Genomic DNA, 25232 nt, shown 5'->3' with positions numbered 1-25232 from the left:
CCCTTTGACATCCCATCTGGCATGCCCTTTGACCTCTCCCCTTTGACATCCCATCTGGCATGCCCTTTGACCTCTCCCCTTTGACATCCCATCTGGCATGCCCTTTGACCTCTCCCCTTTGGCATACCATCTGGCATGCCCTTTGACCTCTCCCCTTTGACATCCCATCTGGCATGCCCTTTGACCTCTCCTTTGGCATCCCATCTGGCATGCCCTTTGACCTCTCCCCTTTGACATCCCATCTGGCATGCCCTTTGACCTCTCCTTTAACTTTGACCTTGATGTCCCATTTTCCATCTGACTTATTCTCCCACTGGACACGCCCTCTGACACGCCCTCTGACATCACTCTCGATATCCCTTCCCAGGGCCCATTAAGAAGCTGCTGTAGCCAGACTGGAGCCTGCAGCAGCGGCCTGCGAGTTACTAAAGTGCACATCCTTTAACTGTCTTCAGTGGGGCACCCGGTGACAGCCGGTCGGACCCACAACATCGGGCCCCTGAAGCCAGAGCTGAGATCCTCCACTCCCCGTCTCTGAAGGGGTCCCGGCTGTTCAGGACCCAGTAGGTCAGGTACCTTAATTATTTACCAGGTGAGAATGACTCACCCCCCCCAGACAGTGCCGTGTGCCTCCGGCATGCAGCATCCATATCGATAATGTCCCCCCCGGCCAAGCTCCAAATCACACTGCCTCCCCAATCGATGCGTAACGACCACCAGGGCTGCAGGGGGCCAGACACAGGATGCAGGCCCCTAGCCGAAGGGCTCTCTCATGCTCAGCCGCCTCTGAGGCGAAGCAGCAGCCGCTCAGTGACAGCGAGGCCCCGGTTGCCGGGTTACCGTCTCTCACGTCACAGCCGAGCTGGCTGTGCACCTGCCTGCGATGGCACAGCGCAGCACGGTTTCGGCGCACCTTGGGAACGGCCCCTGGCATCTCTGGGTGCCCGGCAGGTGTTTCGTTAAAGGCAGTTAATATATAGAAGCAGGGCCGGCATTTCAACAAATTGAGATTTACAATCTGCAGGGGAGAGAGTGGCGCTGTGCACAGTGACTGGTCCTGAGGAGAGTCAAGCCCACAAAAACAGGCAGTTCTGCTGATTTCCCTCTCGGGCAGGAGGCCCTAAATACTGTCATATGTCCCCAAAGCCCCTGGCAGTACCACTAGCAGCATTTGGCCTTGCCAAACTGCCCATTCTCTCTCACACAGCCCTAGTGGATTGGGGACGTTGGTGGTACACGATGTGTCATGAGGGTGGCTCTTCATTTCTAAGCAGCTTTAATATAATTTCAACATTTTATGCTACTATATTTACTGCTGGGGAGTCAGAGGCAAACACTCTGAACGAGACCACACACGGCCCTCTGCTGACACGCAGACGAACTCACACGCATATGGGCGCCTAGCGGGTTTGGAGGTTGAGTCACGCGAGCCGTGAGGAGTCCCCAGGGGTCTCTTACCTCTCAGGTCCTGCCCGGAGCGCCCGGCGCCCGAGCTCTGCCGCGGCAGGCGCAGGGAGGTGCGCAGTGGGGCGTGCCTCTGCTCATCCAGGTAGGCCAGGTCCTCCAGGTGGGCGGAGCTGGTGGCTGTGGGGAGGGGGGCGCAGGAGAATCAAGCAGGAGTCAGAGCCAGCGGAGAGATGGAAAAAGGAGAGCAGTGAGGGCTGAGATACTGGCAGAGCCCAGGCGGTAAACCAGAGCCCCCAGCAGAGACGGCTTTCCTGGCACTGGGGCCGACTCCCTGGTCCAAGTGCGTTTAGGGCGATGAAAACGTGGCACCAGATAGCCCCATAAACCTTCAATCGCAGGAGCTGCCCCCACCGCCCCCCCCACCACCCCCCCACGCCCCACATGCCCTGCCGTCACTCCCTGGCTACTGGAGGACTCTCAGCACAGGCCCGGCAGCATGGCCTGGCTCTCCTCACATTTACTCTGTCCTTCCAGCCCCAGTGACCCAAATCAGTGTTTCAGAGCTGTGAGCACACAGATGGAGCGGTCCGTTTTTTGCCGGCACAAAAAAACAAAAACGTTATGCTTGATTTGACGAGATAAAGTTATTCCATTCCACAGCAAAGATTCTACTGGCTGTACCAGTGTCACCCACTGGCAGAGTTAACAGTGACACCCTTGATGGTATAAGGAATACAGTGTTATGCAGAGTCACAGTGTTAGAGAGTGCCCTGGAGTCATGCAGAGTCACAGTGTTAAAGATGGCCCTGGAGTCATGCAGAGTCACAGTGTTAAAGATGGCCCTGGAGTCATGCAGAGTCATAGTGTTAAAGATGGCCCTGGAGTCATGCAGAGTCACAGTGTTAAAGATGGCCCTGGAGTCATGCAGAGTCACAGTGTTAGAGATGGCCCTGGTGTCAAGCAGAGTCACAGTGTTAGAGAGTTCCCTGGTGTCAAGCAGAGTCACAGTGTTAGAGATGGCCCTGGTGTCAAGCAGTGTCACAGTGTTAAAGATGGCCCTGGAGTCATGCAGAGTCACAGTGTTAAAGATGGCCCTGGAGTCATGCAGAGTCATAGTGTTAAAGATGGCCCTGGAGTCATGCAGAGTCACAGTGTTAAAGATGGCCCTGGAGTCATGCAGAGTCACAGTGTTAGAGATGGCCCTGTTGTCAGGCAGAGTCATAGTGTTAGAGATGGCCCTGGAGTCATACAGAGTCACAGTGTTAGAGATGGCCCTGGAGTCATACAGAGTCACAGTGTTAGAGATGGCCTTGGTGCTATGCAGAATCACAGTGTTAGAGATGGCCCTGGAGTCATGCAGAGTCACAGGGTTAGAGATGGCCCTGTTGTCAGGCAGAGTCACAGTGTTAGAGATGGCCTTGGTGCTATGCAGAGTCACAGTGTTAGAGATGGCCCTGGAGTCATGCAGAGTCACAGTGTTAGAGATGGCCCTGGAGTCATACAGAGTCACAGTGTTAGAGATGGCCCTGGAGTCATGCAGAGTCACAGTGTTAGAGATGGCCCTGTTGTCAGGCAGAGTCATAGTGTTAGAGATGGCCCTGGAGTCATACAGAGTCACAGTGTTAGAGATGGCCTTGGTGCTATGCAGAGTCACAGTGTTAGAGAGTGCCCTGGTGTCATGCTGAGTCACATGGGTGGGGAGCCAGGGAGAACACAGGCCGGGTGGCAGGGAGAACACAGGGAAACACAGGTGGGGCGGCAGGTAGAACACAGGCAGGGCGAACATGGGCGAAAACAGGAAAGGCGGCAGGGAGAACACAGGCGAATAGGGAAGGGTGGTGGGGAGAACACAGGCGAATAGGGAAGGGTGGTGGGGAGAACATAGGCAAACACAGGCGAGGTGGTGGGGAGAACACAGGCAGGGCGGCGGGGAAAACACAGGTGAATAGGGCAGGGTGGTGGGGAGAACATAGTCAAACACAGGCGGGGTGGTGAGGAGAACACAGGCGGGATGGTGAGGAGAACACAGGCGGGGTGGTAAGGAGAACACGGGCGGGGTGGCACAAACCAAGTCTTTAGAGCTCGTCAAAAAGAGAGATGAAAACGAGATGGAGATGGATTCATTAGCCTAGTATTCACAGAGGCTGCAGCCAGGCATCTTGATGTTAAATAGTATTATTTATTCTCGGGCTATTTGCAGCCTGATTAGAAGGCCAGACGTTGACCGCATTCAGAGAACGTGCATGATGGGGCCGGGGGGGCCAGATCCACAAGCAGCTCCCGGGACAGACTGTCAGGATGCTGTTTTCCAGGCTACACTGCACTAGAGACGCTTTTCCCACTCCAGTTCGTTTTGGGAAGGAGGTTCCCGCTGCACTAAATACCAAAATGGTGCTAAGATCCGCAGACATGAAGCTGCTCTGTCAGGCCTGACTAATCTGACCCAGGGATCAGTGTCTCAGCTCTGACATGGACCCTCTTGCCTGAGCGCCGATCTGTCACCCACACAGAGACACCTCCTCCCCAGGAGAACCCATCTTCTACAGTGGATCTGCCTCCTCCTTCCGGCTGCTGCATTACAGTGAGCCTCCTCAGCTGTCCTGAAAGTACGGCCACTCCCAAATCTCAGAGTCAGCACTGTGCAGGCGGGGGGCGAGGCCGAGGTGGGCCTACCCCAGCCCAGATGTCAGCGAGAACCTCTGGGATGGATCATCACCCAGCCAGTTTTCAGCACAATCTTCCCTGTACTCCTCTGTCTCCCTCTGCAGCCTCTTAGAGAAGCTCCTCGCCAGATCATGTGACCCTAGCTGCTCTGATCCAGGAAGCTAACAGGAGGTGGTCGTCCACCTTGTGCCCACAGGGGTCAGGAGTCTCCCCATTGGGGGACTGTTGAAAAAAGAATTGGCATTGAATTATGGGAACAAAAGGGGGGACAAAAGAAACAAGCAGGGTGGAGGTGGGGGTGGTAGATGCCTCTATACACTTAGCCAGAATAATATAATGCAGTGTTTCCCAATCCGGTCCTCAGGGACCCAAAGACAGTCCACATTTTTGCTCCTACCGGGAGCTGGGAGGAAGCAAAAACATGAACTGACTGGGAAACACTGATATAATGGAATCCTGATTCACATAAGTTCACCAGCCCAAACCCTGAACATTAATGCCCCTACGACTTATAAACCCCTGCTTGTCTATATGAACAGCTGGTGTGACGTTCTGGACAGCTGGGGGGGGCGGGGGTGCACTGTAGAGGGCCGCAACCTCTCACTGCAGCATGGCATGCTCGCGGCGCTCCACGATCCCCCCTTTCCCGCTGCCTCGGTCTCCATCTGCATTGCAGCAACGCAGTGAGGCGCACACCTCTCGCCCGAGCACCAGCCTAGTGGAAATTTCCGTCACGAGTGCCCCCCGCGATGTGACGTGTGAGCGGAGCCCGGTGCATGCGTGCGGTGTCAGCTGAGTGAGAAAGTCCCCCCATTACATTCGGTGGCAGGAACCCAGAACCCGCTCCGCTTGAGGTCATGGATCGGACACGACGCAGACAAAAAACTTCAGCTCCCATCCTGATCTGCAGACGAGTCCAACAACACCGGAGCGCGTTTGGGACAGCAAGTTCATGATGGTGAAGAATATCTCTGACTGCAGAGATAAAAGTTGGCAAATAGTTTTGAACTGGGAGTTTTGTGGCCCAACAGCAGGGCGGCGACAGCAGGAAGTCTACAGTGCTCCTTTCATTTTTGCCTGCGTGTAAATCTGAAAACCCAATCCTGCTATCGACCGCATAGACAGGGAATTAAAATGATCGTATGTGCACATCGGTATCCTGAAGAGGCCGTCTGTGAATAGGCCCAGCATCAACATGGAGGCAGTGCCGGGACAGCTGCTCGTGTCTGTTCCCCTAAAACATAAACTGAGCAACACTAAGGACTGGTGTTTGTGATCAGCAAGCTCTGGCCCCTCATTTAAAAAGGTTAGGACACCTCCCCCTGCTCCCCCCTTCTCTCTCTCTCTCTCTCTCTCTCTCTCCCTCCCTCTCTACCTCAGCTGCTGCAGCTATCCCTGCCCTCTGCACTTCAAAGGCAGCTCGCTGTCACTCCAGGGGTTAGAAACAGTTAAAGCCTGTAGCTTTGATGTTCCCAGCCGATCCGCAGCCCATTCCTGCTAATTCTCGCTCTCTCTCTCTCTCTCTCTGCAGAGACATTCATCCAGTGTCGGTTCCTTCCTCTCTTCCTGTTCTGAGTCTCCTGCCCACCTTCTGCTCTTCCATGGATCATCTCACCTCTTAATCCCCCCCCCCACCCCCCCAGGTCCAGCAATGTCTCTCTCCTGTACATTTTGCCTATTCTAGATCATTCCATAGAAACGTTACGACCGGACCACAGAAACCTTTGTGGCTGAGGCTGGGATTGGAACCACATGTCCTGAATGTCCGTTTACAGGCATTGGCAGACCGATGTCATGGCCCAGGATTTTCCCCACCTAATGTAGTGGGGGGGGGGGGGGTTTGATAGGGAACGAGAGCTTGATGATCAGAATGATAATTTCCGGTAAAGTGGCAAGCATATCCCAATGCTGAGCTCTCAGTGGGGGGGGCTTGTGTCGCCATCTCGCACGACAGCACCCGTGACCCACAGGAGCCCCGCCTCCACCAGCCTTCGTTATAGCAGCAGAGCGGTCGGAGGGGCGAGATGAAAGCCCGCCTCTCATTGGCTCATGCAGGCGCCATCTGGCCAAGGATGGGTCCCGACACATGTGCGACGTCCCGGGGAGGGGGGGCAGGAGGCCACTACATCCCCAAGTGCCACGTCTCCCACTCCGGCTGAGTTCTCTCTCCCACAATGTGCATTCACGGTGCACGGCAGGGGAAAGAAACTGAGCTGCCCAGGGTTCGAATGCCGCGGTACCCCACCCAGCCCGGACGAGCGCTTTGAGTCGAGGCCCCACCCGGGTTGTGCCGACCGGCTGCCCTGGTCGGCTGTTAGTTCTGTTTTGCTCCTGCTTGGACTGCGATGGTGTAATTGAGGCCGCTGGGCTGTCTTTCATAGCGACGGAGGTTGAGCCCATATTGCCTGGATTTTGGCCTGGTTATGCGACCGGTCTGGCTCAGTTACGCGGCCAGACTGACACAGCACATGCTGATGCAAACCGTGTGTTCCGCAAAGACAGATGGGAGGCAACGGTCTCATTTCCCCCTTCTCTGTTCAGAAGATGCCTGCTTACCACAGCGACAACCGTACATAGATGTGCGTGAAAAACTCCCTCGGCTAACAGAATGACTACCGACGATTTAATTGCTATTATTAAATTTCAAGCTGTAAATATTCGTAAAAGGCTATTTTTTTTACTGCCTGTTGAGTGACATTTAAGGCACAATATGAAGTATGTTTCACAAAACAGAAGGGCAGGAAGCCAGCGATAACGGCCTAACCACCTTGCAAACGCATAATATACAGGCAGCCACATACCGGCAGCTAACAGAGCTGCTGAATAATTCATCGACTGTGTTGTGTGGGACCTGAGAGGACATATCATGAACTTCCCGCTCTGAAACACAGCTGTCCCAGATACAAAGGCTCTGAACAGCAGAACAATGACTGCAGCTCCGCATTGATGATACTGCGGGCGCAGAAGGGAGCAGGCTGTTAACTCCGCATGTAATGTTATACAGCCGAGAGCTGCAGTAAACACCCTCGTCGGTCCTGCATGCAAGCCTCAGTGGCCTGCTCTTCCTGCAGAGCTAGTTTGCGCTTCCTGGTTGCTGACATTCGCCGTTAACTCCCCATGTGGTATTGTTTCTCGCTGGTGCTCGGAGACGTATAATTTACCGTACAGCAAAAAATGAAAAAGAAAAAAACTAAACAAACAATTCCAGCCAAACTTGCACTTAACCAAACTTGCACTTAAATGGAAATGCATTCAAACCCAGGTCTGTAATCAGGGACTGTGTGATTGCCCTTTATTTTGAGTAAAGAAGTCAAAAACATTTGTTCTAAAAATTGTCACTCCTTGAAGGGAGCGACCTGCTGCCCAGCTTAGTGGTGTAGACAGATGTCTCTGCGCAATTAGGATTTACAACAATGGAAGGAAGTTCCTGCCTTTGTCTCCAGTTTACGAAGACGCCTTATTGTGACCCAAAGATTTCATGCATGGAAACAGACAGGATCTGCTGGACCATCACGGAATGGAGAGTCATCTGTAACCCACTTGCTGTGACCTTGGGCTTATTTCTGGAATGTTCACGCCGTCGAGCAAACGGATTGGTCTAGTCTGAACTACCCCAGTTGAGGGTGCTATGAGAAGAGCAAGGGTGAGAGATGTGTGACGTGGCACCATGATGGGATGGTACTGGGCGGTCATGGAATCGCTGGGGTGATGGTATGTACCGCACAGAGGGGGAGGACTCACCTGCCACAGAGTTGGGCCGAGGCATAAGGTAGAGGGGGATGGACTGGACGGAGTGGGACGAGATGGTCTCCAGGTTCCTCTCTGGGATCTTGTTGAGGCTGTAGGTAGATGCCGTCATGTTCTCATCCACGCGGTACAGGCACGAGTCCATGCCGGACTTCTGCGACTGCCACAGCTTCAGGTTCCCCCGTGAGCCTCTCTCCATATTCTCTGAGTAACTTGTCAGAGTGGCTGCGGCAGACATGGGGGGGGGGGGTTGTTATGTGGTGCCCATGAATCACAATACAGCATGTGTTTAACATCAGCCCTGTCAGTTCTGCTGAAATGCATGGGGAAGGGGGGGCTGCTGGTGGCTAGCAATGACATCATGCATTTGGCAGGACACTTTAATTAATTATCCTCAAGCACAATGACTCTGTGTAACTGTCTTTATTTCATTATTGTGCAGACATTGGCTGTTTCACTCCACATCAAACCTAAAGGTAGTCCATTATAAAAGTACATTAAAGTGGACTGACTTTTCATAAACTACAATAAAGTATGCATATTTCTACATATAGAAACAAAATATCTATAATAAGATAAGGGCATGGGGAAATTATTTTGCTTTATATTCCATAAGTTAATGTGGTAATTAATAATGTGGTCATTTAATAACAACAAAAACATTATTGTGCTTTTGATATGTCTGTTGAGTCAAATTTGACCCTCATTTGGGGGCAGCGTGTGGCTCAGTGGGCTAAGCCTGTGTGCGTGTAATGAAAAGGTTGCCAGTTCAAACCCAGTCTCGGTACGTCTGCGGGTTCTTCAACAAGGCCCTTAACCCCCAGCTCTCTGGGGGCCTCAACAGGTGGCTGCCCTTCGTGGACAACTTACTCTACAAAGAGCAATTTGGGGGAGGCGCAAAGACAATTTCCCCATGGGGATCAATAAAGTGTTAATTATTATTATTATTATTTAAAAGAGTTTAAGCCCAGTTTTGTGATTCGACAACACTAGCACCTCCTACAGGTCTGTTGGAGACCTGCAGGTTTATATCTACCACTAGTAAAAGGATATGTAGCATACAGAAAAAGCTGTAAGGTTGGCAGTGTGACGTAGGGGAGGAATGCAGTCTGCTTCTGAAGCAGTGGGTAGTTAAGGTCAGTTACAGAATGATGATGAATAGGTGACACTCACCGATGATGCCGCTATCCCTGCTCTCAAGGGTGGAGGTGGGGCTGGTGACGGAGCCGTAGGCACAGTCCTTATTGCCGGGGTTGCCGGGGGTGGCGGAGGGCAGGGTGGAGCAGGGGCTGCCTGCTGGCGGGGAGGCAGTGCTGCTGGTCAGAGTGGAGCAGGGGCTGATCCGCTGGGTCGCTGACAGACCCTGCAATGACCATGGGGGGGTCGGTGGTTAGGGCTGATCTCGGCCACGTTGGGGAGATCTGGAACAAGTGCGTGACTGCAAAAACACCACCATCTGCACTTCTGCTGGGAAAGCTCCTCAACGCCAGGCCAGCCACACATCATACTCCAAAAAGAAAGAAAAATACAGGTATGGCAGGGTTTTGGTGAAGGAACATCAGCTGATCTGACAGAGTGCTTCCTGGACGCCGCCTTTCGGCTGCTCAGAACCGCAGCCAGGCCCTAATAATAGAAACGGCAAAGCCATGAGGGAAGACGTTAACTCCAATGCTACACACCTCCACCGCTGTATGCTCCCAATAATACTGATATTATCATTCGGAATATCCAGCGTGGACATACGCTCCGAACTCCAGAAACCGGTGCAGAACAGATGCTACCATAAAGAACTACAGCACAAAATGGACACCTGGAGCAGAACTACATTTCCCATCTGAGATGTGAAGCTGTAATGTCAGTCAACTGATTGAGGGGAAGCTGGAAAAAAAAGATAAAGCAGGATGTATCTCCTCATCCCCCTCAAGTGTCCTGGTGGTAAGGCAGAAGATCACGCACGAGCCTCCTGCAAAGAGCATCTTCTTGTTTGACTGGAAAGTGAAATGTTTAGTTAGGCCTTCAGAAATGTTAGACTACAACACCCCTTGCCTTGTGCTTTGGATTTTTAGTGCAAAATACAGATGATACATCATACCTCACACTACACTCTATTCCAGCCTCTGCCCTTTTCACGCACAGACGCCGCCTGGTTGCTCTGAGACGCTGACACAGCAGCACAGCCCTTTTGAATTCCACCGCGTTCGCCTCCTTCCCCAGTAGCGCGTATCGACGAGAGCGGCTCAGACAAATGAGGCGGCAGTGATTTCATGGCGCCCGACGTCGTGTCATCTGTGCGATTCACTCGGGCGGTACGGGGCGTGAGGAGAGACAGCCACAGAGAAGGAAGCAGGAACGGGTGTTTCTGCTATCACACGCAGGCCGCCTCTGCCTGACAGAAGAAGCTAAAATCTACATTGATGGCTGTTAGAAGTCGTTCAATTTGCTCTTTGACTCAGGCAGATGGGGAGACAGCCCAGAATGCAGAAGCAGCCTTTGAACAGCTCCCCCCCCCGGCACCTGGTGGTGACCCTGCCTTGTGTTAGCTCTGTTCTGGATAAATGTCAGCCTATAGCTCTCACAGAAATACAAACGTGTAAAGTCTGCCAGCTCTGTCTCCTCAATTCCTCAGGACTTACATAACTTACAAATCACATAATTGAGCTCATTAAAAAGTTAATTTAATATAAGATTCTCCTACTGTGGGACTGCCATTGAATCACACAGCCCACACGTTAGGGAGCGGCCGACCCCCCACCCTCACTTGGTACAGCGGCTGGGCTGAGGTTCCACACTCCGCCTCTGCTCTCCCTTGCCACCCCTCACCCACGCTTCATACTGAGCCCCAGGTGTTCCTGAGCTCGGCGAGTGCCAGACAGAGACAGCTAAGGACCAGGAGATTCCCCCCCCCCACCCCATCAATTCCTGAGTCAGAGTGAAGCCTTCTGGGAAATGCACCAAGAACGGTCTGTATGTCCACTGCTGTCTGTGAGTGAGAGACCGGCAAACGGGCCCGCTTATAAAACACTACAAGGACAACAGGCAAAGACTTCATGCTCTCAGCAAACCCAGTGCCACTGACAATCCACGTTCTCATCGGCTCTAGAAGTCAAGCAGCCTATGGGGGCAGAGGCGGACATTTCAGGTGCAGAAAGTAAAAATCCAGACCAGGATTTTGTTTAAACCAACCAGTTTAGTACTATGTGACTGAGACTCTTTATGCTCAACTGGTTGGTTGAAACAAAATCCTGGTCTGGATTTTTACTTTCTGCACCGGAACTGTCGACCTCTGTGTGGAGGTTTGCATTAGCCTCATAGGGTTAAATGCTAACTGCTAACCCAGCCAGTGAATGTTGAGCCGGCTGTCGGGACCCGGGTCCTGCCCCATTCCCTGCTAATGGGACCTCACTGTTTTTCGTTCCAGCTGAATCCTTAATTAACAGAGCTTGACTGAGCAGCTGACTGAAAGAAACACATTTAAAAACATTTTTTTGATAGATTTTAATTGAAATTTCATTAAACCGAATGCATTAGTTAAAGATTTGATGTTCCTTCCCAGCTGTGTTAACCTAAATTGTTGTTAGGAATAATTTTAATGGTAAAAAAGTGACTGGATGTCATCCATTAAAATTAATTATACACTGTTTATTATTACTTTTTAATGAGTCAATGATTATTCATTTATACTCTTTGAAAAATTAACAAAATGATGAATTTCTGTAAATTACATACCAAATATCAAAGGGATGCACTTACAAATTTTAAGATAAAAAGTGAGTGAGTCTCATTGACATTCTGTCACATAATGATAATAATTTGAATCATACAACAAATATTTCAAGTAAAAAAATTTAAATAAGTGAAGCGAAGAATTTTTTTTTTAATTTAAGCTTGTAGTTAGACTGAGAATAGTGTATAAATAAACACTCACTACAAAAATTAAGAGTGGCAATGCATTTTTTTAAAGAAAGTGTTACAGAAGCATTTGTAGCACCAAAGAATGCAAACTGTACTGAGTTCACATACTCTTGTTCGGTTGTAACCTTCAAATGGAAATGAAAAATAATTGGGAAAATGTCAAGAAATGTCACCCAGCAGCTAAAACTGATTTATGACACAGCTGGACTGAAAGCAACAAGCCCCCCAAATGGAGACCAAAACTACAGGGTCACAGTTAACAGATTCTTTCCTAAAGCTTGTATCAGAGATCTACCTTTGCTCAACCCTTGTCCTTTATCTCAATCACTATTGATGTTCTGTCCTCTCTCACCCCCGGAAAATATGCCCCGACTCCAGGACTGTAACGTTACATATCATTGTCGTGTGTCGTTCAGTTACATCATACAATGAAACCAATGAATGTATTTCTTGACAAAGACAGAACCTAACTTCACAAGTAGGTGTTCAACATTGAAAACATTATATTAATTGTGGCTGTGTGTGGCGGTTATGACTTTTATGCAGGTTACATTCAAGGTTACATCCAAGCCGCCTTACGTCCACATCGTACCTTGCTGGAGCGCAACACCACCTCATTCAATGTTAACTTTGTAAATATTCATAGCAAATGGTTAAATAAAATGCCAGTTTTGTCCAAAAAATCATGTTTTTTCCACATGGTTTAACGTTAATTTTCATTAATAACTCTAACTAAACATATAATTCTTCAGTGGATGAGATACTCCTACATGATGCCTTGAATTTGCTCCAGTTTTCGTATTTAGACTCATTTTTCTTACTGTACCGCTGCCAAAACTTCACTTACTAGCTAGACTTTGCTGTAAGACGCGTGTAAGGAACAATCCGTGAATAACTTGATATTTTAATGCATTTTCACAGAGACATTAGCAATGAATAAGCAAGAATATAACTTTGGTGCATTTTTAAGTTTCATTTACATGCTATGGTTCAAAAACATCAAAAGCTATTTAACTGCATGATATGTACAATATCCATATCAAATAATAATAACTTTTTGATCACATTTTACTTCATTTTGTATCGCTTTACAGTGGTAACACAACGCACTGACAAATGCACATATTGCATTTAAGACTGTGATCATAAATACATATATTAACAAACTAACATAGAGAATGGCTTATTCAGGAACCCCCTCCCCCCAACTCCCCCTCCCCCTTGATTCTGACGTAAACCCTGTTTAGTCAGTTATAATCAGCAGTTTGGGAACATTCTGGTTTCCCAATAAATTATACCAACATCGAACAGGGAGAGTTGTTGATAAGACCAAGACTATTGGCTACCGACTCAGATATGTTGCTGGAAACATCCACCACTCTAACTCGTTTGAGACAATGTCATCCGAGCGCGTGTTCGCTGGAGCAAGCCAGAAACAGCCTCTATGTGGCATCTAATGCGGCCATACTTTGTAGTAGACGGGATTTAGACAGGATTTGGTTCATTATGACAGTTATGATGAAGTCTTATTGTTATTATCAATTTCTATTTATTGTACATATACATTTTTGAAATGTGCAAATAAGATTCTTTTTGGTTTTGTTATTCAGACATGCTGACAGACACACTGCTTTTGGCTTATAACTGTTGGTAACTGAGTGTCTGTTTGCAGTTTTACTAATAAATAAAATTCTGTCTTCCCTGTTGTACCAAAATCGCACCAAATCATGAACCCAAAACTGAGGTTTGTATTGAACCATGAATTTCGTGAAGCGTTACATTTCTACCAGGCCCAGTTCCGGCATCTATTTTTTTTCTTGTGTGTTTTTCTCCGGGGTGACGATGGAGCGTCTGTCTTTCATTTTGCCCCCCCTCCCCCGTCCTCAGTCACATGGCTCTGTTTGCAGTCTCGCCTGCAGCGAAGCCCGACATACAAACAGCGAACAGGCATCTTTAAATACAAAGGGCTGCATACACACATGCATGACTGGCCAGTTCCTTGATGACACACTGTCACCAGGCATGGTGACAAGCTGTGCCGTGCGGGACCACCGTGGGATCCACTCATTCCTACCCCTGTGGGTACAGAATGCAGCCTTTCCACATCAGAGGCTCATTCTAGCTTCTCATCTCCAGGACAGAGACACGGAAATGATATTAGCAGCATGAGGACTTTATCAGGAGAGCTGCTATCCATCCGTCAAGCTGCTGAGTGAAGACAAAGCTCTCTCTCACGTAAAAGGCAATCAGTCGTCCCTCGCCGCCATGCCTGCACTGTCCACGCCATGCTTTCTGAACCCACTGAACCACCGATTTTATTTTATTTTTTAAAAATCAAGGCGTGTGGCCCCTTGCCGATGGCGAGCCATGTCGTCTTTGTCAGACATGTTAGACGCTCAGTGTAATACCCGCTTAACGCAGCATGGGAACCATCTCAAGAACATTTATGGTGTAAATTTCCATCTTTAACTCGAACTGTCATCTTGAGTCATATTAGCGCCCATTCCATAATAGAAAAACTATTGCTGAAGAATGCAGGCTGCATCTGGGCCACGAGATGCCTTTGTGCGATATTTTCCGGCTGTGTTTGGGTAAATATAGCGCTTTATGTCAAGACTTTCGCATAGCCGGAAAATTTAGCATAGCTAAGGCAAAACGCTGGAGCGGCCATCCTGTGACGACAGCACACGGCGACTTTGAGTTCAGGAAGCGCGGAGGCTCCGTGAGTCATCATGTGAAACACGAAGCGCTGGCAGTCTCTACACACCTGACACCCCGGCTGCTCGGGGCGCCGCTGATCTGCTCCAGCCCTCCAACCCCTGCCTCTTCCTCGTCAAGATTTTAGCCAGAGCGGAGGCGTTGATGAAGCGCCCCCCCGAAAATGGAGTACAGGATGAATGCTAGTGGTGACTCGAGGCCCGGTTTTCAGGGGGAGAATAACGGGGGGAAAAAAACAATCCGCAGCACAAGCGAAAAGCACTTACCCAGGCCGTGAGATGGGATTAATGACACGTAAAAGTAACTGGAGAGTTTTGCCTAACGATCGGTCAGAGAGGCCTACTCACTGGCAGGGTACTGAATCGTGCTTTTTCACTGCAGAGGGGAAGACTGGGGAGAGGACTCTCAGTAAACAGCCCATATAGCTTATCTTCTACGCCGGTGTTTCAACACGGCCTACTGCGATGACGTAACTCAACAAATCAATTGGCTCGATTGGCTGACCCTAGATAAGTAACGGTTGAGCACTTATTGAAGTCTCTTATCATCAGTCGTTGTCGTCCCCCCCCCCCCCACCTCCAACGCACACACATTCAAGTTATTCCAGTGTCAGAGCCCCATTCCCAACCCCCATTTATCAGTGGTTTGAGTGGAAAAACTGGGGGAAACGCATTCCTGTATCGGGCCGCTGCAGTGCTGGATGGATTTCGAAATAATGGCCATCAGTCATAAATGTATTTGGTTGGTATCACTCCTCTGGTACAAGCCGGGCCTCAATCTGGGGTGGTTACTTGCTTAATTTCCACAAATTCCGCTCTCAGATTCCACGGACGCCTCTGAAAACTTCACAAACATCTCAACTGGGATTCTTTCAGCTCCCACCCATCCAGCCGCCCACCGCCCTGACCACGGTCTTGTTGACAGAAAGAAGCGGCGAAACCCCTGATCGGGCAAGCCATGTGCAATGCTAACGCCAACGTTCATCTGCGGCAGATGGGGCATCATCGGACTGCAGAACCATGCCATTCAGGTATTCCTCAGCCTGGCCCTTTCCAATCTCAATGCAATAACAAGGCCATACCACTGGTCACAAAAAGTTGAGGCTCCTTCCCCAAGACTCCTGAAGATTTGACTCCTTCCACAGAGCCACAGAAAGCGTTCTACAGTAATCACGAGGGCCCAAAGATCCGACGCCCTCACTGAACCCACAATGAACCCCTCGGCACCATAAACAGTGAGCTTTCCTAGCAAAAAAACAAGCATAGTGCTGGGAAGCATTACTGTCCTCTTAACATGCAAACACAATTCATGCAGTTTGCTATAGAGGTAACTGACAATAGAAACTAATGCATTATTCATAAGTCAGAAACCTATTATCATGGTTTGGTTTTGTTACAGACAGAGTTAAGGGGTCTGCTATTAGTAGAGCCCATTTTCATTACAGAAATGTGACTAGTATGTTAAAGTAACCTTTGATCTATGCACATGAAGTGCATTTAAATTTTAATAAAGTTTTTTTTTTTAAACAGAAGGTGAGCTGCCCTTATTAGCTGTCAGAAAGGCTGGCAAGGACGAGGCACGGGGTCTTTTTCAGGAGTAAAGTAGTTCAGTAACACTTTACTTGGCGGCCGACACAAATACTTAGTAATAACTCAGTTACTACTGCAGCAAAAATCATGAATGAATCCTGAACAAATATATTTGCTACTTGTGGCATGATTCATTAACGATGAATAAACATGAGATCAGTATTTCTCATTTCTCTTGTCAGTAGTCCCTTAGTAGTTCACAAAGGTTTATAGAATTAACAGATATAGTAACAAATATGGTAACTGCTTGAGATAATCAATGATGAATTAACAGTATATCACTATGTTACTAAGACTTAATTTGTGCTTAATTAATACATAAGTAATAGTATAACTATATTATTTGCGCCTCGACAAGTAGAGTGTTACCAGCGGTTCTTCAAAAATAAAAGTGACTCGGTTTCAAAAAAATAATTACTGCTTTCGTGCTGCCGAAGAGGAATTTCAAGGTTGCTTCTGAATTTAAAATCTGTTATTTAGTTTTAAAACATCTCAGCTGAAATGCTGTTGACAGCACAAACACGTCAAAAGTACCGTAATTCCACACTTGTCGTTTCAAACGCATTTTACTTATTCATAAACATATGGGTTTCTGATCAGTACAAGGTAGATTCCAAGAGTCATATCACTGGGACCCAAAAACAATCCCCAAAAATGTATGTCAACGGCTTTCGGAATTGATCACTGATGGGATTAAGCCAGAGCTTCAGCATTAATATGCAAAAGACCCATTTAAGTGCAAATAAAAGGATTCAAAGTGCCACTATTGGTTCTGCAGCTGCCGTTTTGAGGTGCACAGGGCAGACGCAGACGGAGGGTCCCGGGGGGATGTACCTGGTTGTCATCTTGGTCCTCCATGCCGTACTGCGGTGCGGCCTGCCCCTCGCTCACTTTCTCTCCCAGCAGGAACCCCAGCCGTGTCATCAGGGTGTTGGCTGCCTCATCCACTGAAGGGGGAGGCCCCAGCTCCTGGTTCGACTCCCCTGAGAAGAGAGAGAGGGGCACAGACGGTCATCTAAAGGGTTTGGGGGGCCTGGTGACAGCAAGAAGCTCTTGAGCTCTGACCCACACGTGACCATCCGACTGCGGGGAGGCGTGAAAAAGCAAACAAACACACACACACACACACACACACACACACACAATGTAAATGCACAGAAAAACACACACAGAACAGAAACAATTCAAAACTCCAGAAACCACGCACAGTTCGGGCAGAAAACACACTAATATTAGCCTGCTAACCATCGCACTGTATAAACATCCGTCACACTGCAGCCAGTGACTCGTTAAGTCTACAGAGGACTGTGGAGATGCTGGATAAACTCGTTCCAGAACAAGCTGCATTTTAGCAGGTGAGTCAGCTGAGCTAACCGGCATGCTTATCAGAAGCGCTACAAGAAGCAAAAGTGTGTGACTTTCAGCGCGAGAGTAGCGAGATACCACCTGAATTCTTGCTTGAGTGGGGGCCAATTCTCTGAGCCGAGCGCCCCCTGGTTCCTCCGTCTCCCCAGCGGTCTACTCCAGTGAACATCCCAGCAGGTTTTAAGCCAAAAAAAGGCCGGCGGGCCGGGGATTAAGAGTCACACCCTCGGCTGAATTCGAAAGCGCATGTGTGTGTGTGTGTACCTGTGTGTACCTGTGTGGGCGTGAGCCCAGCCTGCGTCAGACACGCCCACTTTTAAAGGTAGCAAGCGTTACAGGCGTCGCTGGTCCCCTCCTCACCATGTGATTAAACACCAGCTCCTGTAAGTACAGTAAATGACCCAGAAGGGGTGACTTTAGCTGCGGCTGGCAGTGCAGATATCTTTTGATGTTGTTACTTCCAGGCTGAAATGAGAGGGCCAGACCTGGAGGCTTCCGAGCCCGAGAAAGCTGGTGCTGAACAGCCCAAAAGGCCTCTTTATTACGCACCATGCCGACCCATATGTGCTGGGTATGAAGGAGGGGGGGGTGATGAACGCGCATGCATTCCACTTTGATTACCTATGCACGACGTCATCTTAAATCACTTAATAAGAAGCATAACAGAAACCACGGTCACGGTTTCACATCAGCCCCCGCAGAGAGATCACAAACACGGCGGGATCACATGACGGAGCTGTGAGCTTAGAGCCCCTTCAGCTCTGAAGTCGCTTTTCTGATGAGGAACAGCCTGAACACTCTTTGAAATCACCAGGTGGGAGCTGTTTGGCATTCCTGAGGCTCTCCGTGTAGGATCTACTCAATACAGCCACTTAAACATGAAGATAAGGCTTCCTGAGATGGCGGAAAGATAGGCAGGCTGGGACAGCTGTTTGGACAACAGAGCGGCGAGAGGGCAGCAGGTCCGACCGGCCAGGCGAGTAACGGCTCCCGCAGGTACATCTCTGTGAAAACAGCGGCCATCGCACTCTTCAGTGCCACACCCCTGACCCCTAAGCTTTCTGACCTCAGACCTACGACCCCCCCCATCCTAATGACACTGCCTGCAGCTGGTCGCAGACGTCACATAACCAAAAAAAAAAATAATGCCAATTCCCCTCAGCATAGACATATGGTGTTAAGGGTACCATCCCCTGCTCAGTCTGCACCACATCTGCCCTTAAGAAACACTGCAGTTCAGCCTGTGCAGGGATGTACTCTATGTACAGAAAGAGACATATTTCTGCGTGCGGCCTGGGCGGAGCCGGGCTGAGCTCACTGGCCAGGGACAGCTGGGACAGTATGAGGGAGGTCTCCCCCCACGACACAGTGCCGCCCCTCAGGCCACTACTTAGCATCTGAATCACAGGTAGACCTGGTGGGAGGAGGTGCCGTTCAAAGGACGCGCTGGCTGGAGACTGTGGGCCGTGGCCCGCAGTGCCGGCGATAAACCGCATTACCTGCCCTGTGCTCCAACCGCGAGCTCAGCGTCACTGTGCAGCCCAGTAAATTCTCTGTATTTTCCAGGGTGCAGATACCAGCCATCCAGCAGACTGTCGCTGCTGTAATGCCGTTCCTCCACAGCCTGATGCACAGGACCCGCCCTGTCAGTACCTAAGTACAGACGACCCTTTCGGATCCAGCCCCCATCTTGGACACCCATCACAATACAATGCGTCCATATTCTGGGCACAAATACAGCCTAAAATTGCACGTACTGTATTTTTTAGAGGAAGCCAACCCAAAGACCTGCTCTCATTGATTGATTCCAGCCCGTTCAGTACGTCACACGCGGAGTTGGGATCGGTGCCCAAGTAAACAAATACCCATTATGCTTCTCGTTAGCATCTCCGCTCGCATTATATAACGGTACGTAACGAAGGACAGAGCGCAAGGCTTACTCTTCACCCCATTCTCTCCTTCACGGATTCCTGCACAGTGCGAGAGGAAGACAGATGGTTGTCATGGCAACTATCGGTGCGCCAAGGAATGCGTTCCCGCTCGGCGCATCTGTCTCTCCGTCTGTAGACCTGCCCGACCGCCCTGCACCACCAGGAGAGGGGCGGCCCAGCTCGTGGTTGTGGTGGTGATGGTGGGGGGGGGGGGGGCATTCGAGATTTAACTGCAGATTAATACAGATACAGCGAAATGATGGGGGGGGGGGGGGGTACGGTCACAGAGACCCCATGATGTCTGCTGACAGCACTGCATTCAGGAGACTTGGTGTCTTTTTTGCCTGCAAATTGAAAATGCGGTTCGCCTGAAAGCTGAGGCTAACGCTGAGCCAAGAGCAAAGTTAAACAGAGGGATTGCCATGCAACAGCTGAGAGTCTGTTTGTTTAGCAAAGGTTGATCTTCCGTCTGCACAGGCCCCGGGGAAATGCTTTGTCATTAGTCAGTCATTAGGGCACAGCCCCCACCTCCTATCGCAGACACCTCAAAGGAAGGCACTTCACTCCGCCCCCCCGGGAGAGCAAGAGGGCGACGGGAGGTCAGGAACCGGCCCGGAGAAGGGCGGAGCACGGATCTGCCCCCTGTGGTACCACCACACGAGGAGAAGTCCACCGCACATCCAGACTGCCACGCGCATTCCTGCCTGATGACTCAGCCGCTCGGCAGAGTGCGGCTGACTGCTAACCCCACGCAGATCCCTCCACCCCCCAGGTCGCGGGATGAGCGAGTGCGGGCAGGTCCTGCCGGGATGGAGGTGAGGGGTAGGTGAGGCAGGGAGAGGAGATTCACAGCATCGAGGGGGCCGTGTGGACAGGTCTGGCTTCTGGGGTACAGGCAGGATGCCCCGGGACCCCAGACTCCCAGAGTAGGGGTGCAGTAAAGCCAGCACCCAATCGCAGGAAGCAGAGGGCATGAGTCAGGGCTGCCAGAACATGGCAGGATGGACACACACACACACACACACACACACACACACACACACAATTCACCTACCTACATGAATTCAGTGAAAACCTGGAGCATCACGTGCTAAAAGTTCACGCCGATGGCTCATCTGATACGTCCCTGAACTGCCTAAGGTCTTCCATGGGACTCTCCACCTCAGCTGCCTCTCATCCCCCCAAAATGCAGGATTTACTCCTTCACAGGGGCAATTATACCATGTGGTGCCGCATGTTCATGTATGTCGGCTGCAGGAATAAAGGGGAGCGACTCATTCTGAGAGGAACGTCGGGCCGTGGGCCACAGGCCGGGATAAAGATGCATTCATGAGCAATGGACACCTATTGGTTTGTGTAAATAAGAGCAGATTACCGCCCCAAACACACAAACACGAAAGGAGGATCATGTCTCCAGTATCTGCATTAATATGCCTGCCCCAGAGTTATCAGCAACCTCAAAAACTACTCAGTTCCTTGTACATTTCTCCTAAACATCCACGATGGCGATGGGGGGGGGTCCCATTGCATGCTGTACTGCGGTTTCTACTTCAGTAACATATCCTTCCTTTAGCACTATTGCCAGAGGGAGTTTTGCCAGAAAATCAAGGAGGTATGATGACTCCGCCCCCTTTCCGTGCATTCTTATGTCAGCAATTAACAACAGGCACAATTACAAAGCAGTGATGCAGCCCAGACCTGCCCACTGAAATTACACGCACACGAGAATTACACACTGATCGGACGGCGAGCAACGCGCAAGTAACAGCTGCAGAATAACTGACTTCGAAAGTTTAATGTGCCGTAAAGCAGGAGGCTAAGACTGCGCCTCCCTCCTACCAGGAAGGAAAACTGAGTTTAGATGCGAGAGGAGACGCAGGAAATGTGGAAGCAGAGCGAAATACGAAAAGGTGACATGGGGTCGGCTTATAAAACTACGCGGGAGTCCGAGAAGAGAGCAGATGTTGCAGAGGTGAGACGGACAGACAGACGGGGGGGCGACGGCTAGAGCGGGCGCTCAGATGGGGCGTGGGGGGGGTCACAATAAAAAAGACCGAAATAAATCAGAGAAAGAACAAAATAAACGATGCCCAGTGGCGGCCACGTCCGCCAAGAGGCCCGGCGCTCGGAGTGCGGTTTCCCTCCCCTCAACTCCCCCCCCCCCCCCCCACCACATGCTGACTCGGCACTTCTGCTGCGTTTCGAGATCCTCCCCACCCCCCTGCCCCCCCCCCCCCCCCCCCCCGCTGCCAAGGCTAATCAGGCAAAATCTCTCCCCCCCTGCTGGTGTTATCAGCATGCAGCCAATCAACCCCCCCTCCCCCCACTCACACATTCAACTTCGGGGGGGGGGGGGGGAATGCTCAGGCGGACTTTCAGATGCATTGATTGAGGGTGGGTTCCAGTGTGTAAACAGAAGTACATTGTGTGTCTGAGGCGAAGCTGGACGTAGGAATGCTCAGGAGGACTGTCATTGTCCTGCCCATGACAGGCAACGGCAAACAAAGGGACTCGTTAAAATGGGGAAATGAGAATTTCAGCTGCTATCATCTGGATCCAGCATTCAGAAATAATGTGACAACTAATCCGAAAAAGAGGCGATGCTCCCCCCCCCCCCCCCACCAGTCCTCTGAGCCCCAGTAAAAATGTGTCTCCTCTGATGCCGACAGCATGGACATGACAAAGCAGCATTTAGCCATGACTCTCTTCTCCCGTCCGAGCAGGACCCCTGGCGAGAGCAGCAGAGCTCTGGAACGCCACGGAGATAATGAGGAGATGCTGAGAGACAGACTGGGGGGCCACTGACACAAACCGCGAGCTCCCATCCACTCTGCGGGAATCCCGGCAAAATATCCCTCACTCTCCTCTCGCAGTTAAAGCCCCATTCCTGCCCCCGCGTCCCCGTCCCCCCCCCCCGGCCTGCAGAGACCCCGAGAGGGAGGCACGCATCATGCACGCCCCTGGTAGCCCAGTCTACGTACTTGAGACACACATGGAAGAGCAGAAGTCCACCAGCTGCTTGAAGAAGGAGAACGTGTGGAGCACTCGAGCCGTCATCTCTGCGGCAGCCCGGAATATTCTCCCTCTCGGCCACGCGCGGCTCCCTTCCCTGGGGAGGTGCGGTCCATGCAGGGGAGTCACTGCGCACCTCTGTGCTCTGCGGCGCGGCTCTGCTCACTCTGCCCGCAGTAAACGCAGCCGTACGAGGACAGCGGAGGCACTAAAAGCCCCCGGTAAAGCAGCCAGCTCTGCTCTCCTGCTCAGCTGAACTTGTTGGTTTGTCCCAGATTGAACTGATTCCTTTTTTTTCCCCTTGCAGTGGTTAGAAGGGAGGGGGGCAGGAGGGGCTAAGGGGGAGGTGGTGTGTGCACTGGATGTTCTGCAGGATTTCAGAGGAGCTGCCGACTACGATTTCAGCAGAAACTGGAGGAAATCTGAGAGCAGTGGAGTGTAAGGGCCGGAGAGGAGGAGGAGAAAGACAGGGGGGGAGCGACTGTGGAGGAGAGGGAGGTGTGAGCAGGAAACCATTGAGCGACTCCCCCAGTGCTGGACATCAGCAGCTCGGGGCTCGGGGAAAATACTCCTTAGGAAAGAACAAGCAACGTGTGCCCACTAAACAAACACACGGGGGGCGTGGGGGGGACGGGGGGAGGTGGGGGGGAGGCTCAGCAGGACAGCGCACATCCAGGCTGGGATTCCTGGCACGGGAGGAGATATGAGTAGCCTGGAATGTGAGGGCTCTCTACAAACTCTGCCATCCTCGGGGGGGGGCTGGGAGCAGAGTGCAGGCACACACAAACACACACACACACACACACACAAGCACGCACACACACACAAACACACACACACACACACACACAAGCACGCACACACACACACAAACACACAAACACACACACACACAAGCACGCACACACACACACAAACACACACACAAGCACGCACACACACACACAAACACACACACACACACAAGCACGCACACACGCACACAAACACACACACACACACACACAAGCACGCACACACACACAAACACACACACACGCACACACATGTAGGGTAAACATATCCTTATGGGGACTGCTCATTCATTTCAATGGGAAAAATGCTAACGCTAACTATGACAACCTTAACCACCACCCTGCCCTAACCATAACCATAAGTAACCTAACAAAATACAAGAGTTTTTGCATTTTTAGTTTTTTCATAGCAGTCACCAATTTTTATAAAATAGAGTTTTCCCTTATGGGGACCAGGAAACCGGTCCCCATAAGGGAAAAAAAACAGATATTTATCACATTATGGGGACATTATGTCCGCATAAGGGTAGGTAAACCTGTTCGCTCATACACACACAAACACAAACACACACACAAACACACACACACACACACACACAAGCACGCTCAAACACACACAAACACACACACACACACAGACACACACACACAGACCGGTACTCATATTTATGGGGACATCCTATTAATTTGTATGGAAATAACTCTAATCCCAGCTATGATAAGCTTAACCCCTGCCCAGCTCTCACCTTAACCATAAATAACCATATAAAATACAACACTATTTGCATTTTTAGTTTTTTGATTGCAGTCACAGATCTTTATAAAATTTAAGTTATCCTTGTGGGGACATTTTTTCAGTAAGGTAAAAAGGTAAGAAGCTACAGATTTTTATCACATTGTGGGGAAACTGGTCACCAGAATGTAATAATTACAAAAACACACACACACAAATGCATGGGGAGACGGGGAATAACAATGGTGCAGAGAAAGAGAGACTCAGGAGACAGCAGGAGAATGCGGTGGGGGGCGGGGGCAGGGTCATCAGCAAGGGTAGGATCCACTACACAGATGGAAATGCTTATCCACAGTGTGTGTGTGTGTGTGTGTGAGGGGGGGGGGTCATATCATACTCTTCTCAGCGTGCAGTGGGATGGAGAGAAGGCCAGGATCAAACCCACGAGCCGGTACAGCTACACACCAAACTTAACACCGCAAGAGGTCAGATCAAAGCCCAGCGAAGGACAGCCACGTTTCACCATGCTCACCCTGAGCCTAAGCACCACTTACGATATAAGCGAGGGTAGGTGGACACAACATCACATTGAGTACTCAAGGAAAGACAGTGCAGCTTAAGTACAGTTGTAAGGGAGAGAAGCTTCATCATCAGCATCCATGTAAGAGAATAAAGCTTCACAAGTATTCATGTACAATGACTACGATAGTTCAAATTCAAAATGAGTACCGATAAAAGGAAGTACAGTTTTACAATGAGTACTCATGTAAAGGAGCAGAACTTTACAATGAGTACTCATATAAAAAGAGTACATATTCACAATGAGCATCCATGTAAGAGAATACACCTTCCAAACAAGTATTCATATAAGAAAATGCAGTTTCTCAATGAGTAGTCATGTAATGCTAATTCAGCTTCACAATGAGTGGGAACTAATAAAATGATTTGTATTGAAAAAATAATAATAATGAAATTTAAATATCAAATGATCAAATATATAAACTAAGCAAAATTCATAAAGGTAAAGAAAGAAAACATAAAAGATAATTGATGAAGGCAAGAGTACTGCATTATAACACTAATCTCATCAAAACTAACCACAGTTTAGTACAGTACTTGCACTTAATAGGATTTTTATTATTCTTAATGAATTTAACCCATTCATACCACATCAGGAACATCAAGCTCAAGGATATAACAGCAACGCTGCCCCTATTGAAATAGCTGTAGGAACAGGCATGGATTTAAAGGCACATGCCCCTATAAATGTCGCAGAAGTAATTATACAGCCAGTCAGAGACACAGAGCAGCATTCTGATTGGGTCATTGTGACAGGTGAGGGGGGGCTTCCCCACCACAG

General features: G+C 49.9%; 1 protein-coding gene across 11 annotated transcripts in view; it reads right to left on the bottom strand.

Moving 5' to 3' along the window:
- LOC111856782 (protein TANC2-like) overlaps window positions 1-25232 on the bottom strand; it is a 171436-nt gene that overhangs the window by 28218 nt on the left and 117986 nt on the right. For 9 of the 11 annotated variants that reach the window (XM_072712408.1, XM_072712407.1, XM_072712410.1 and 6 more), the window contains 4 exons: window positions 16872-17020; window positions 8992-9181; window positions 7813-8043; window positions 1459-1584 (listed from right to left, as the gene is read on the bottom strand). In XM_072712408.1, the coding sequence (XP_072568509.1) occupies window positions 1459-1584; window positions 7813-8043; window positions 8992-9181; window positions 16872-17020 (696 nt within the window). Of the gene's footprint in view, window positions 1-1458; window positions 1585-7812; window positions 8044-8991; window positions 9182-16871; window positions 17021-17483; window positions 17784-22314; window positions 22894-25232 lie in introns of those variants that run through there. The other 2 variants (XM_072712416.1, XM_072712417.1) reach the window with 2 other exon arrangements.

Source organism: Paramormyrops kingsleyae, chromosome 5 (assembly GCF_048594095.1).
Source record: "Paramormyrops kingsleyae isolate MSU_618 chromosome 5, PKINGS_0.4, whole genome shotgun sequence".
In the NCBI taxonomy this organism is placed as follows: Eukaryota; Metazoa; Chordata; class Actinopteri; order Osteoglossiformes; family Mormyridae; genus Paramormyrops; species Paramormyrops kingsleyae.
This window is presented reverse-complemented; position numbering and strand designations above follow the sequence as displayed.